Raw genomic sequence first — 15,513 nt, 5'->3', positions numbered from 1 at the left:
ATGATCGGACTTTTTAAGACGTTTTTGCAGGCCACATAAAATGACATGTCGGACCACATTCGGCCCGCGGGCCTTGAGTTTGACACATATGTTCTAGACCAGAAGGAAACTGACACAGAAAGGCAGACAACTTGCAAATACAAACTTGTTGGACTCGAACCAGTGACCCTTTACTGTTAGGGCGAAACATCAGTACTGCATACAGATATGCAATGGGAATTTAAGATAAGATAAGAACAACTTTATTAATCCCGAAGGAAATTGTTGTGCCACAGATACAGAAAATATTACAGTAATAAATAATAAAAGAAAAAGGCAGAATTAGAAATAAAAATAAACTATAAACTATAAAGTGTCTCAGTGTCTCAGTGGCAGGAAATCTATTGGACTATTTTAAAACCTATTATGCTATGGTTTGTCAAAAATATGAAGATTACTTTATAGATATTGAACATTTCAGAGAGTAATTGATTTAAATTGGAAGAATGTGTTTATTTCTGTGCGATAAATACTTTTAAATCAAATTTTGTTTTCCTTCCCCTTGGCCATTGTTCTACAATAAGTGCACTGTATGAGACAGAAAGCCAGCTTCCCAATGAATGTTACGCACTAATTCCAGCTAGAGTTATGATAAATCATTCGCCATGGGAGCCTCGAGTTAATGACAACTTTGTTTGCATGGAAAATTTGTTTCATGGGGGAATAAAAAGATGGTGAAGGCAGACTTGATATTGTAGCTCATCAGCAAAGATGGATTCATGCTCACAAAAAAGGTCAAGGGATGTGGTTTATTTTCTTTGTGAGGAGTTTTGTGATGAGCACTCTTTTGCCAAGTCTTCCAATATTCTCTTCATCTGGGGGAAAGGAGAGGAAAGGAGAGACTGCTTTAAATTCTGAAGCGACCATTTTGGCTCATCTGGGAGTATGACATGATTATGACGGATTCTATTGCTGAGTGTGAGCAAATGGAAGAAATTGATGATTCACAAACACTCACCTCCGGCCATGTGATGAGACCAACCAGCCTTCCTTTGTCTGCAATGAACAATGTCTGTGCTTCAGACACACAGAGGAGAGTGAATGCCTGCAAGCGAAAAGAGAGAGCAGTCTGAGCTTAAGCCATTCTTTCTTATTCTGTTTCCATTTTCCGCAATAGAACATTTGCTTTCTGCAAGTTAGAAAAGTGTTTATTTCTGTAATTTTGCAGTGGTAAAAAAGATTGATTTTTCATCGCAATCTACTTGTCTACTGTCTGTTCTCATCAAGAGAAGTATCACAAGCATTAAAATGAAATCAGACATTTTGTGAGTGACACTTTCATTCCTAAAAGTAAAAAAAAAAATTCTATCGGGCCACATGATGGTGTAGTGGTTTGCATTCGAGACCTTAAATAGCCCAGGCATGTAAATGAGAGAGTGAATGGTTGTTTGTCTCTATGTGTGGCCCTGCAATCGACCGATCTCCTGGTGACTGGTCCAGGAAGTACCCTGTCGGATAGGCAGTAGAAATTATGAATGGATGAATAATAATAGTAACTCATACAATGGCCCATCACACTGGTCAATTAGATGTCCGATTAGATTGTCCTATTTCATCAATACTTGTACCAGCTGCATAAAAACGATAATAAAAATCTCTTAACAATATCTTGGTTCGCATAAAATTGTAAATGGAAACTTTCACTCGTACGCCAGCATTGTCGTTTACGTCGCAACGCTGTCTGAGTAATGATGTCACAGGACTGACCTGGGCTCGGTCATGTTCATTTTACCTTACAGTGCAAAATCAGGTCATCCGTGCATCTGTTCCCATTTGAACCCAAGAGAGACTTGAGTGAGGAGGATAAAACCAAGACAAAAGTCAAAATGAGCTTCAAAATGAAGATGAGCAAAGACACAAAGAGGCAAGAGTCGGCGAAAGTTGATGGTGTACGCGCTACAGCTGTGTTGCTATGCTAACAGATAGAGTGTCTGTTGAAAGTAGCCCAACTTTTTGTCATCGGCTGTTCACTGCAGACTATCGGACAGCTGTGTCGACCGGCTGTGTTGACTCGTCGTCAGCTTCCCCTAGATAGCATTGGATGCTACTTCTGAAGTAGCAAGTTGTTGACATCCTCGCACGAGAACATCCGGCGTCTCCAGCCTGTGGCGTTTTTTTTTTTTTTTTCGAAGTGGGCTTCACCGAGGATCTTTTGTATTCTTGTAAAAGAAAACTGTAGGCAAGGCATTTGGCTTTGGTGTCTTGTTTAAAACTAGCACCACCGTGAGCTCTTTCAGCAGCTTTGCTCAGCTAAATGCGTCAAATGCACCCGGAGAAAAGTGGCGAGAACACTTTTGTGAAGTTGTGTGCACCCACGAGCAACTTCCTACTTCTTTCTTCTCTTCTTGTCCCTTGGAAAGCTGTGCAGACTAGCACCAGTCCCTTTGCTTCTCTTTGACGAGTAACTGAAATATATACCTTACCACACCAAGCGAAAATTAACACTTGCAGGAAGCCAAAGTTAATATGACCAACCTGTATATGTCATTAACCCAGCATGTATTGCGCTAATAAAACAATGGTGGCGCCCCTGGGTTAAAACATATATTATATAATGGCAATTTTCAAAGAAATAACAATTCCTCGTGTTATGTTAGCACGTTCTAGTATGAAGCAATCAGTAGAGCATATTTATGCCTATCAGTTACCCCAGGCAGGGAGTTCCCTTTAATGCACAGATGTGAGGGCAATAGTAACGGTCATTGTAAAAAAGCAAATAGAAACAATGATCATTTTCAAGGATTCCTATTAAGATCCCTCTTCCATAGTTGTAAAGGCAGCATCATTGGTATCCCTTACTTCTACTTTAGCTTTTGCAGACTCATCCTACATTTTAACAATAAAAATGTCACATACTCCCTCTCATTCTTAAGAATCCAAATAAAAGCACATGCCAATAGTTTACTTATGAAGTAAACAAATTGATCTGTTGGGGAAAAGGATGTGTCCTACTTCACTTGAAAGAATGTCCTTCGTATTTGTGAAATGGATCCCCAGAAGTTACATATAAAGGTGAATATTTGACCATAAACGAATCATAATCACAAATCATACCATCAATATGTCTTCCGGAAACATATTTTCAATTATCCCAAAGACAACTTGGAGTTTCAGATGTCATAGAAACAGCTCCCCTTTGACTATACTTTACCATTTAGTTATGGAATAAAATGAGTTTTACACTTTAAATGAATATTCTCCAAGATCTGCCTACCTCTTGGACAGTGTTATGTGGGGATAACAGCACAGAGGGTGGGTGAATGCTGCAGGCTTCCTCCAGAGTCTGTGGACAGGCATAAACACATTTACATCTGTGTCAGCATTCACAACTGTTTAAAAACGATGATTTGCAGTTTCGTTTTTTTTTCAATATGGGAAAAATGGGTTTATGCTTTCTTAGGTTTATAAATGGGCCTTGCATTGAATTTTCAAGGCTCATTTCAGTGTTTTTCCTTCCCTAGATAATGTTGATTAGTGGATATTTACTGTTGTCCGTTCCCTGCAAGCACGGGTAAATTCTACCCGCAATCTCAATGTTTTAAGTATTTAGTTTTCCATACCAGACGTATTCTTAGACACGTCTTTCCTTCAGAAAAATAAATCGCTTCTCTTAAATGTATTCCAGACCCTTCGATTATCGGTATTAGTCCACCCAGCATTTTACCTCAGTCTCGCAGTGATGCAGAAACATCAGCAGCTCTGATCGTAGGACAAACCCCAGTAAGATTGGAGACTCTTTAAGAAAGGAGAGGATGGGAAATCAATTTCTCTGCCACGGTCTTTGCCACAGTTATGAGTGTGCAGCTCTATAATGGGCTGTGAGTCGTCCGTCTCAAATGCGAAATTTTATCCGTGTGATTGCTGCTGAAAGGCTCAGCTGGCTGACGATGTGCTCTCACTCGTCAGCTTTTCATTGAGGCACTTTCCTGCTCGTGAATTGCGATAGCTTTTGAAACTTACGACCGACCTTTCATAATTCCAGTCGTAATTTTCGTCTTCCATTTTCAGAAGCGCGATGTGGTGTAATAGCGAGGCGTGTGATCGGTTTCTTGAGGATCCAGCTGATAGCCAAATGATATATGACCCACTGTGCTGTCTTTTGAGCGAGGATTTACAAACAATGACTCCTCAGCCTGCAGATTATCTGTCGTTGCCATATTTGTCTTCTCACCTCTTGTGTCTATCACAGGGATTTGTAATCCGATACTGGCGTTGTCCACATGGTGGAGATCAACGGGTCTGGCTGCCTTCTCAAGGCTCAAAGTGTTAACTTTCAAAAGTGGTCCAATTGCTGTTGAGGGCAGCCTGCAAAAAGAGATGTTCCAAGGTACGTCTCAGATCAGTGCAACGTGAAAAACTATGGAAATAATCATGAATGTTGGAGGACCCAGACTGATGGAGACTAATTTAAAATTTTTTATACTTTTCAGAAATGTAATTTATTTATTTTTTGTTTTCATTGTATTTTTATTTCATTTTAGCTACAACATTTTTGTTTACTGGCTTAATGCTTCTTGAAATTATGCAGAAAAGGATCAATAAAGAAATAGATCCATTCTGATTTAAAAAAATAATGATATATTCAGTGTTTCATAATTCATGATTTGGCAAATGAACACCATATGATCAGCATAACAATTAACACAAAAAGTAAAAAAAAAACGGCTGAAAAATGGCTAATATTAAAAAAAAAAAAAAAAACAGGAAAAAAATCCCATGATAGACAACCGCTATGACGATAAATGTCTTGCAGACTCTAACAGCGACCTTATGTTATAAGTGAATACAGCTGCTACCACTAAATTTAGATTTATGATTTTGTTCCATAATTTGGTTTCAGTCCAAAGAAGCCGAAGGGTGAATTGGAGTGCTGATCTCTGCAGATGATCTGAGGCCAGAGGCTTTTTCTCTCTGCTTGCAAGAATATTATGATCTCCATCTGCTGTTTACTATAATGAAAGAGTTGAAAACCTGACTGGGATCTGTTTGCTCAGAGTTTTTGCCTGCAGAGTTTCGTCGGCTAAAAACGATTAAAGCGGGGCTGCTGACTGATCCCGTCAACACTGATGACTTTCATTTGCACCAAAGCGTGTGTTCTTTGCATTTGTCTTCTCACCCTCACAAGATTTCCTCAGACAGGTGTTATGTGTGTTACTGCATTCATCAGTATTTTTCAGCCCTTCACACTTCTCTTGTTGAAACTTGCTTTTTCTTCCACTCATATATCACATGCAATATCACTATATACAGTATACAGTGAGATTGTATGTGCATTCATTGCAAAAAAAACAGCATCAAGTGAAGAGAATAGACTCCATGCATGGCATCGTATATGTACAGTATATGTGTGGCACAAGTATGGTGAACATTGTTTTATACCTACCAAGGATAAGCCTTCATCAGGGAGGGCAGGTGTGGGAGCTTCTTGCTGATAGAGAGGGCATCGTAGAAGGACGGACGATTTCCTGAGCGAGCTAGAGCATTGGAAAGCAGAGTGGCGAGGAGGACGGGCGCCGTGTGACTGACCTGCCCGGTTAACTCTAGAGCCAGGAGCGCCGGCGACAAGGTGTGTGTCACAGCCCCAGAGAAAGCAGCCGCGCCTGGGAAAAATAAAATGTTATAAAGGGGCGAGGGATTTTGTGAACCCCAGATAGCATTTATCAAGAAATTGGCCAGACAAATTTGCAATTGCAAAGCGGTCTGGTACTGCCTAGTACCTGACATCCTTTGAATGGAAACACGTAAGTGTCCATTCAAAGCTTTCCAAAGCTTCAAGTGCTGTCTTTGTGGCAGAGCCGGCTGGCCTCTTAGACAATACAGACAAACGGTAAGGGCACCGTGGCCCTCCAGGGGGTGCCTCACAATTAGAAAAAAAAAAATCACCCTCAATGTAATTATTTTAAAACTAGTTTTAAGTCTTCCTCTTCTTTTGGCTTTTCCCTTCAGGGGTCGCCACAACGAATCAACTTTCTCCATCTAACCCTATTCTCTGTATCCTCCTCTCTCACACCGACCACCTATATATCCTCTCTCACTACGTCCATAAATCTTCTCCTTGGTCTTCCTCGAGACCTCTTGCCTGGCAGCTCCAATTCCAGCATCTGTCTACCGATATACGGTCTGGCTCGCTCTGTACAGTTTGGCTTCTCTCCAAAACATCTAACATGTGCTGTTCCTCTGATAGACTCATTCCTGATCCTATCCATCCTGGTCACTCCCAAAGAGAACCTCAACATCTTCATCTCTGCAACCTCTAGTTCTGCCTCCTGTCTTTTTGTCATTGTCATTGTTTCTAGGCTATACAGCATCGCTGGTCTCACCACTGTCTTGTACACCTTTCCTTTTATTCTGGCCGATAGTCTTCTATCACATAGTACCCCTGATACTTTTCTCCACCCATTCCAACCTGCTTGGACCCGTCTCTTCACCTCTTTTCCAGACTTTTGGTTGCTCTGGACAGTTGACCCGCAGTACCTGAAATCCTCCAACTTTCTGATCTCCATTCCCTGTAGCCTCACCGTTCCCCCCGAGTTCCTCTCATTCACACACATATATTCTGTCTTGCTGCGACTAACTTTCATTACTCTCCTTTCCAGAGCATACCTCCACCTCTCTAGATTTTCCTCTACCTGTTTTCTGCTCTCACTACAGATCACAATGTCATCTGCAAACATCATGGTCCATGGAGATTCCTGTCTAACCTCATCTGTCAGCCTGTCCATCACCACTGCGAACAAGAAGGGGCTCAGAGCTGATCCCTAATGGAGTCCCACCTCCACCTTGAACTTCTCTGTTACCCCTTCAGCACATCGTACCACTGTCTCACAGCGAGCATACATGTCCTGCACCAGTTCAACATACTTCTCTGCCACACCAGACTTCCTCATACAATACCAGAGCTCCTCTCTTGGCATCCTGTTATATGCTTTTTCAGTCAACCATAACCCAAAATATTTTGAGTATCAACTCTTACAATGGAAACGCTCACTATTCACTGTTCACTTATTTACAGGATTGTTGTTATGTGGTATGAGTATTGAGTTTTTGCATTTATTTGTGGTTTGTTAAAACAATGCTATTTGATTTCTTTTGCAAGGGAATGTAACTCGCCATTGAGGGGGATGCAATATAAAATTTCCACAGTGGCCAGGTCTGCCTTCTGGTAATTTCTGTCAAATGACTGTCAACTGTGTCAATAGAAAAATCACATCAATGAATTGGGAAAAAAAAAAAATTCTACCTGCTAGAGCGTAGCCCCCAGGATTTATAGCGGCCAATTTCAGCCCTGAAGTCCCGGCGGTGGAAGACACAAAAACTATGGCTTCTGCAAACAAACGTCCCAAGGCTGCTCCTGAAATTTATAAAACAAACACAGGAAAAATAAGAAAAGCAATTTTTAACTTTCCTCACCCTTTGGGGGAAATCCTCTCTTAAGTGGAGTTTTCCCAACTTGGATGTTTTACTTTCAAGAGGGGACTGTTCTCTCTCTCACTCACCGTAGATGAAGACTGGCATGAAGTATCCAGCTGGCAGTGGCAGGGTACAGGCGAGCACCGACATCCACAGCTGAGAACCAATGACAGACTGTCACATTTAATCCTGGCATCTGAATAGAAACGGCAGCTCTACTTGCACATGTTGCATGAGTCACGCTCAGGCTGCATGCAGGGGAGTTTGCAGTGGTTTTGCACAAATAAATATTGATATATTCCCACTTATGTCCCATTTGCATTGAGCAGAAGAAAAAAATAAGTCTGAACTGGTCTCAGAGGTTAATACACTATTAATAGTTTACTCGTGTAGCACTGTTTTTATGGCAGTAATTACAAATGTGTTTTTCCCCGGCAGGAGATATTTCGAGATTTATGACTGATGAGGCTTGATTGATGATGCGCTTCCTGATCAGTGAACTATTGCTTAGCCAGATGATTCTATTTAGCGGAAAAGGAAAATTCACATGCAGTTTTGCACTGAGAGCATTGTTTTTTTGTTTTTTTTTTTTTCGGAGACATTTCAGCCTGAAAGGTTAAACAGGATTAATTACATTTATCCTATTGTTCAAATGTCAGGCATTGGATGCTATTGTTGTCGCGACTCAAGGGAGAATCGGGAAAACCGGAGCAAGTGTGAGGACCCGTCAATTATCTTCACTCCCGTTAATTATCAAGCTGTCAGGAATAAGATATTCCTTGAGTGACATTTGTTTTGTTCGCACCTTTAGGAGCAGAAAAACAGCCAAAGAGAAATGGACGGGCTGTCCTGATGAGGTCCACTCCAACAAAAGCTGGGGTTCCAATCGAACGGTTGCATTGTGGGACTGAGAGATCGACCGACCGCTGCCCAGTAAGGATGTGAGAAGCTGTTTCATGTTGTGCTACAAAAACATGTGCGGTGTTTAACAGCACAACATAAAACGCATGAGGACATACAGGAAATAATGAGTTGATATTCACTTAAATGTGAAAACTTCTTTTAAAAAGCTGCATATTAAAGACGAGAGCTTCAATTTGACAACAGCTGCGTTCACCGCCACCTGGTCCAGTGAGCCACAGAAAATCTCCTTGTAGAAAAGAATCACAATTTATCCTTAAAAATTAAGCTTCATCCTACCTTAGAGGCCATGTATTGGCCAGCCGAGTGAGGAAAAGTCACAGATGCGAGCAGGAACACGATCAAACCGGAGTACAGTCCCTTTCTAAAAAGCGACAGAAACATAAAACAGGAAGCTACATCATGCTGCACCTTTTGTGATACTTTGCTAAATCATACAACACGTTTGCTTTCATTCTCACTTTGCTCTCCTTCGCACAAAATCAAAATATTTTTCATTTGTGGAATCCTATTTTTAATCCATGTTTTCATTACAGTTTTTACAATTTCCTCTGTTATGTCTACTGCGGATTTTACATTAAAAATGACAGCATGTTTTTGTACATGGGTCAGGTTGACCATTCATTGGAAGATCATCTGAGCCCTGTAGCAAGGCATCAGGGTTGTCTGCATACATGTGGTGGGCTTGAGCAGAAATATTCTGGTTCAGCCTTCTATTTCTGGATACATGGAATATTATATCTGTGACAAAAAAACAGGAGTAGGATGTGGAGCAGTTGGACTCCCCTACATGCAAAGCGTTGGCTCCAAAACCAAGTACCCAAATTATTATTGGACTCCCATCCTCTCTTAAGTCACTTAGAGTTAAAGGTGCTGTCCAAGTGCCAAGCGAGGGGACTCCATGGACCTTAATGTGATGGGCAGAAACAGTCTACCTGGTCTGAATCGGAGCTGTGTTTTGCAGTGCAAAGTGCGGTTGGCCACAGAGGGCTCCATGTTCAGCCACAACAATCTTCATCACTATTAATGCTATTGAACCACCTTTGTGGTCATGAACTCTGAGTGGTCACTTTCAAGACTGGGCTCATTGATGCCAGTCATTTGTCATTTGCAGGGAACTCAGAGTGGGGCGTCTGGGTTAGTTTGGGCATCTGAGTGCCTCTTTTTAGGAACATATCCCTTTGGAAGCTGGCGCTGTGTTTTGATTCAGAACATCCCAGAGGGATTCTTGTCGAAATCTTCTTTCTTGGCAACTGGACTTGAAGATTTTTTTTTACTTGAAGACGCTTCACCCCTCATCCGAGAGGCTACTTCAGTTCTAATGACCCAAGGGCAGTTTCCGAATAGAGTTATTCGGTGCCAAGACAAGAGGATTACAACAAGAATTCCCCATGACCTGGATGACTGAGAACCTCGGCGGACATGCAAGAGGGATTATACATACAGTAAAAATCCATCTTCTGGCCTTCAAATGCTCCTGGTCCTTCAAGAACAGCTGAAGTGTTTCTTATAAGGAATGGGACATCTGGGTCGACTTATTCAGCTTCCGATCAAGGGACGGAAATTGATAGATGGAGGCAGTTTGAATTTGATCCATCTAATGTTCTTCCCCTGCTGGTGACTCACCGCAGCTTCACATTCTGTCTCCGGCTGTAAAAAAAAACATTAGCTCTTACTCTGCTGTGAGCATCTTGGCGATGAACGTGTTTGTTTTAGCGAAATGCAGGATCCACCGATGGCAGAAAAGATAGCAGCAGCTCACAACCCCACACAGCAGCCTGTTGAGTACGGAGAAGAGAAGCTCAGTTTGATACAGGCAGCAACAGGCTGTTTTCATGAGGCATAAACAACAGAATCTCCATGTTGTTCATATGGATGTTAAATATTAACTGTATTTGTAAAACACAAAATTAAAGGATTATTATATTCCGTGTGAATGTACCAACCCCAGCAAAGCAAACAGCAGGATTTCCAGAGGGAGGAAAGGTAAAGCTGGAGGAAAATTTGTTTTGAACATTGCCTGGAGAGTCTCTGTGGACACAAAACCAATTGGTGTCATGCGTCTCCTTTTTCCGAGTGTCAAGCTTCCCGCTGAAGCCAACACGTTCTGAAAAGCAATTTTCATTAGTTTATGTATTTCTGAAAAACAAATGATGATTACATCATCAGCTGTCATTAGGTGAGAGGCAGGATTCATCCCTGACTGCAAAATACAGAGACAAACAATTCACTCTCTCAATAGCATATCGAGGCAATTTAGTCTCAATTTAACCAACTGCATGTATTTGGATTTTGGGAAGAAACCCAATCAGACACGGGGAGAACATGCAAACCAGGCACCATCATGCTATGAAGTGCTAACCATTGCACAATCTCTTAAAAAAATGCATTCATTAAGTGATGCCAGCATGATCTGCAAATTCAGTATTTAGCTTCAGACACATCACTGAAGCTTTGCTAGGGATGATTTCTGCTACAGCATGAGGCTGGATGTGCAGATCTTTTCTTTCACAGCGGTTTATTTTTGGACCTGAGTTGATTTGGGGCTACATTGTCATGAAAAGAGGACAATAAACCTGCTCCAAACACTTTCTATATTTCTATATATGTATATAAGGAAGGGAGGTGAATTGCATACATTGCATACAACAACTGTATGCAATGGGGCACTGATGCAGTGGTTTAGCCAGATGATATAGTATAAAATAAGAGGGAAAAAAATGAAAACTGAAAAAAAAAAAAAAAAAGAAAAAAAAGAAACTGAACCAAAAAAATATGCATCAAAATGTGTAATAAATTAAGAAAAAAATTGCAATTTACAAAAAGTATCAGCAAAAACTATCTGAAAATAAAATAGCAAAAATTATCAGAAAATAAAATAGCACCTAAAATATGCAAGAAACAGTTTACACATAATAACAAAAAGTCAGCAACTAGTTATTTAAAATAAAATTAAGGGGAAATGGAATAGTTGAGGTCACAGGTCTCATATAAAATAAAAAAAAATGCAATGTTGTACCCTCAGAGGTTGCTTTGCTGTGCTGTTGTGCACATTTGAAAACTCTAGAGGGCAGTGTGATGTTTTATCTATCATCAGGGATGCCCCTGAGTAGGTCCTTTTGCAAGTTTTTTTTTTTTTAAATATAGTGGTTCCAGGTTGCGTACGGCAGTTGCTCGCCCCCACTGTGTGAAGGGAGATCTTTTTCCTTGCATCAGAGTCCCCGTAGACTTTCAGCCAAGCCCTGTTTACTACGACTGGTATGTCTTTTACCTTCGTCTCCACTCCATACCGAGAACAAACGAAAGGTCAAAGCACCGCAGGCGACTGAGACAAAACATGGGTAGTAATTCTTCAGGGCAAAGTGAGAGGACATCACCTCCACACTGAAGAGCACTCCTGCGGAGAGATGGAGGCATGAGGCGAACACCGCGATGAGTTTTGAGGAAGTCAATTAAGATAGCGATACATCAGAAATGAAAGAATCAGGCTATATTTGGAACAGGTCTGCTGTATGTATAATGCAAACACAGGGGGATTCATTCATTTTGCGAATTAAAAAGATAATTTACGCAGTCCGTTGGAAAGGCTTTTCAAGTTTATCGCGGAGTGCGATAAACATGGTCGAGTGAGATTATCAAGCTATCATCTAGAGAAAAAAAACATAGAGCAAGGAGGTAACAGATGAGCATGTCTGGCAGGGTACCAGGGGTGTGAAGACAGTTGAAATGAAGATCGAACATACAGAGCTTGGAGCTCGCAAACTCAAATCTAATAAGAGAAAAATCGTGTGAGCGGGTAAAGAGGTTGAGATTGGTTTATTCTGAAGCCGGTCGTCTCACCGCTGACAGGCGCTCCGAAGCAAGAGGCTACTCCGACTGCAGCAGCTACAGCCAGCATCCCCCCCGCTGCTTTCTCCTAGTGGAGAATAAACATATAACATGTGTTAATATAACAATAATCGCGTTATACTTTCGAGATATTCCAAACTTCTATACTTCCACCTCTTTACCGGCCTCTAAGAGAGTATGGAGGTTGCTCAGGTAGCTTCCCACCATGGTGGAGAGATGCACAAAGGGACCCTGATGCCGGGGAACAACGCAAAAAAAGGGAAGTGACCCTTCAGATTATTCAATAAAACATAACATAGCGGTATGACTGTCCATTCGATATGTCAATCAGATGTTCTAGACTCACCACTTTGCCCAGAAAAACAGTGCTGCCGGCTGCCAGCGTACAGATAAGACCCAGAAACTTGGTGAACATGTTAGTGAGAGACAAGTAATGCGGCATTTCCATTCCGGTCAACATGACCCTCACCTCCGGCAGGCCTGAGCCTGAAAACAAATATTATTATACTATCATTATATTATTATAATATTGTAAATGAGTGGAATTGGAATGAGTCTCGGTCTATTGGAGAATGATAATGAAAATTCAGAGGGAAGCGGTTTCATCCAGACTAGTTTTTGATGATGTATGATCATATTGAAAGACACATAGTTCCTCTTTCGTTTAACATGCAATGAACAGGGTCTGTACCGGTTCAGTTCCACTGATGTGATAATCTGCTTTCAAAAAACTATATCCGTGCTCTCGTCACTGTTATGTCATTGGGATCTGCTCTGTAGAGACGCATTGAAAGGATTTATAGCACAGGCGATATCATCACAGCTGTCTTTTTTTAAAACCAACTCTCCACCCTATAAATTCACACCAGGCACCAGATGATATCTTACCGGACTTATACGCCAGCGATGTTTTTCAAAGGAATGCAAGCAAAGAAATGGATTTCTCTCAGATTCATCTCACGTGAGAAGATTGTGCAACGATGAAATGTGAAAATGTACTCAGCTTTTGCCTTTAAGTTTTTAGTAAACCTTTTTTTATTCTTTAAACAAACAAAATGATCTGATAGTCAGTGTTTGTAAAATGGCTTAATGCATTTTTACCGACAACATCCATGGAGATGGACATGTACAGAAACGGAAAAAAATACGTTATTTATCAAAATCCAATGGTTAATTCTTATTCAAAGTTTAACCAACTGTCAAAAAATAATACATTATATTGAAGGGTAAACATATTGAGCTGTGAAATGTTTCGTGATTTATTTCTACCTTTATTTGAGATCTGACAGACAACTTGTGAACCTAAACAATGGGATATTTTGAGTTGTGACAACACACCTGTGGAGAAGGGACAGATGTTGTCTGAGAAGGAAGACGAGACGACGCAGAGGAACGCTGGGTAGAGAGTCCAGCAAAAAAACTGCAGTGCAGTGTCACCTTCCAGCTTCATGTAGAGCCACTGGTGAGCTACATATAAAATAAAACATTTATATAGCATGTGTTTGTGTGCTTGCGTGTACGTACTTGTGCATATACCTTTCTGCAGCTTTGATACACTCAAGTCCATTACAAAGCTGAGAATGGCTGTTAAAATACCAAGAGCCACGTAGCAGTACCACTCCATCCCGCAGACTGCTCCCAAATAAAGCTGAACTTTCAAAAGCAAGTCTGGAGAAACACAAACAAAAGCAAGGAGCGTTTAAGTACAGCTTTCCTCTTTGCCATTACGCGCCCAGGAGCCAAAATGGCTCAGAGATAACAGTTTGCACTCAGACCTAATCTCGGAGAGAAATTGAGAGACACAGAGAAGTGTGTTAAGTGAGTCTGGGAGAGGGTTAGTCACATTACATAGCCGATCGTGGTGATTGTTGTGTTGATCCTGGTTATTCCTGTAGTGCAGTGTTTCCCAACTTTTTTTGAGCCACGACAAATATTTCATATTAGATAAAATACACGGCACACCACCAAATAAATATGTCAAAAACATTATTAATGAAATAGAATGAAACTGTAGTCACAATTTGCTTATTTGGTGTGAAACCTGGCCCTGTTTGGTTGAACACAAAGCTGATATTTTAGCAGGAAGTGAGGAGAGACACACGCAGAGATCTCCTTCGACTGCTCTGAGTCTGTTTTTTTTAGTCTTTATTATAGTTATTCTTGAAAAGCCCAGCTCACATAGGTATATTATGGAAAAGGGAGCAGAGCTGCAATAGCTCATTGCATGCTGCCAACATAGATAGATGTATGAAGACACATTATTTGCACTGAATAAATAATTTTTGGACCAATGAGGTGAAATGACCAATGACCTCTCACGGCGAACTAATGTGCACATTAGTGTGAAATCAATTTACATTGAGGATGCTGTTCTGTACATGCATATTACATGCATATATACACAACACTCATAAACTGTGCTGTCTGTACTTGGCCGAATGTCATATTGTATTTTTCAAAACTAAAGGTGCTGGATGTAAAATCCTGCTTGTTAAACAGTGTGAAGAATTTCAGGGAGATCTAGGGCAGCCCATAACATTAAAATATCCATCAGATATCAATTACAGCTATGGTCTTGCAAAACATAAACAAAAAGTAAATTCTTGTGTTGTTTATAGAAGCTTATGGGATGTAAGCTATGAAAATCACAATTAAGGCAAACAGCCTTTATATATCTTTCTTTAGGTTGACTTTGATTTTACTGTCCTTGACCTCAATGACTATCATCCAGTGCTCAAATTTAACTCAGAGTCCTTGTATTATATTCCATGTTCAAGTAATATAAAACTCCAAAATAGCTCAGTTGTATTGATTGAATCCATTCTGTTTTGGATGTAATGATTTTCCATGTCAGCCCAACCTTTGACAATCACCCTGGACCGTCTGTGCGTTTTCCATGGATCAGCAAGAAGTGGACGCTCATCACGGACCGTCTCTGATTGATTTTCTCTCGGCTGGGCGTTTTGCTCCCCGCTGATTTCACTCCCGGGGACCTCATCACAGCTCTTCATTTTGGCTCTGCACGTTTGTGATTATACACAATGAAATAAGTTCTTCCTCAAGATAACTGAAGGAAATTCTCTCTCAAAAAAAAAAAAAAACACTTACCACTTGAGATCTTCTTCGATATGTGCCGTTTTGGAAGCGCAACTGACCTCTGAGAAAGTATTAGCATAGAGGCGATCAGGTAGTCATGGTTGAATGGGTCGCTAACATTAACTCTTTGCAGGAATATTGCAAAATCCCCTTCATTTGTCCTTAGGTGCAGTTGGTTCAAAAATAAGTTAAACATTT

General features: G+C 40.8%; 1 protein-coding gene across 1 annotated transcript; it reads right to left on the bottom strand.

Moving 5' to 3' along the window:
- Positions 1-226: 226 nt before the first annotated feature.
- Positions 227-15,513, bottom strand: clcnk (chloride voltage-gated channel K). Its single transcript, XM_086159425.1, has 19 exons — positions 15,080-15,513; positions 13,756-13,887; positions 13,558-13,686; positions 12,566-12,705; positions 12,373-12,450; positions 12,211-12,286; positions 11,642-11,767; positions 10,317-10,401; positions 10,047-10,148; positions 8,650-8,734; positions 8,255-8,413; positions 7,536-7,605; positions 7,280-7,390; positions 5,423-5,639; positions 4,211-4,344; positions 3,704-3,774; positions 3,254-3,322; positions 998-1,084; positions 227-854 (listed from the first exon to the last, which is right to left on the bottom strand). Exons 1-19 carry the CDS (start codon positions 15,228-15,230, stop codon positions 789-791), a joined length of 2,088 nt encoding a protein of 695 aa, XP_086015551.1. The 5' UTR covers positions 15,231-15,513; the 3' UTR covers positions 227-788.

This window comes from Fistularia commersonii, chromosome 14 (genome assembly GCF_037954325.1).
Source record: "Fistularia commersonii isolate RoL2024-O1a breed Wild chromosome 14, RoL_Fcom_v1.0, whole genome shotgun sequence".
NCBI lineage: Eukaryota > Metazoa > Chordata > Actinopteri > Syngnathiformes > Fistulariidae > Fistularia > Fistularia commersonii.
The sequence above is the reverse complement of the archived record's forward strand: the minus strand, read 5'-3'. Positions and strand labels throughout refer to the sequence as shown.

Coding starts and splice junctions, on each gene's coding strand:
- clcnk (XM_086159425.1), bottom strand. CDS start 15,230: ATGAAGAGCTGTGATGAGGTCCCCGGGAGTGAAATCAGCGGGGAGCAA. Junction 3,775..4,210: donor CCCTGTGATAGACACAAGAG/GTGAGAAGACAA, acceptor CCTTTCTTAAAG/AGTCTCCAATCTTACTGGGG. Junction 3,323..3,703: donor TGCATCACTGCGAGACTGAG/GTAAAATGCTGG, acceptor GCCTGTCCACAG/ACTCTGGAGGAAGCCTGCAG.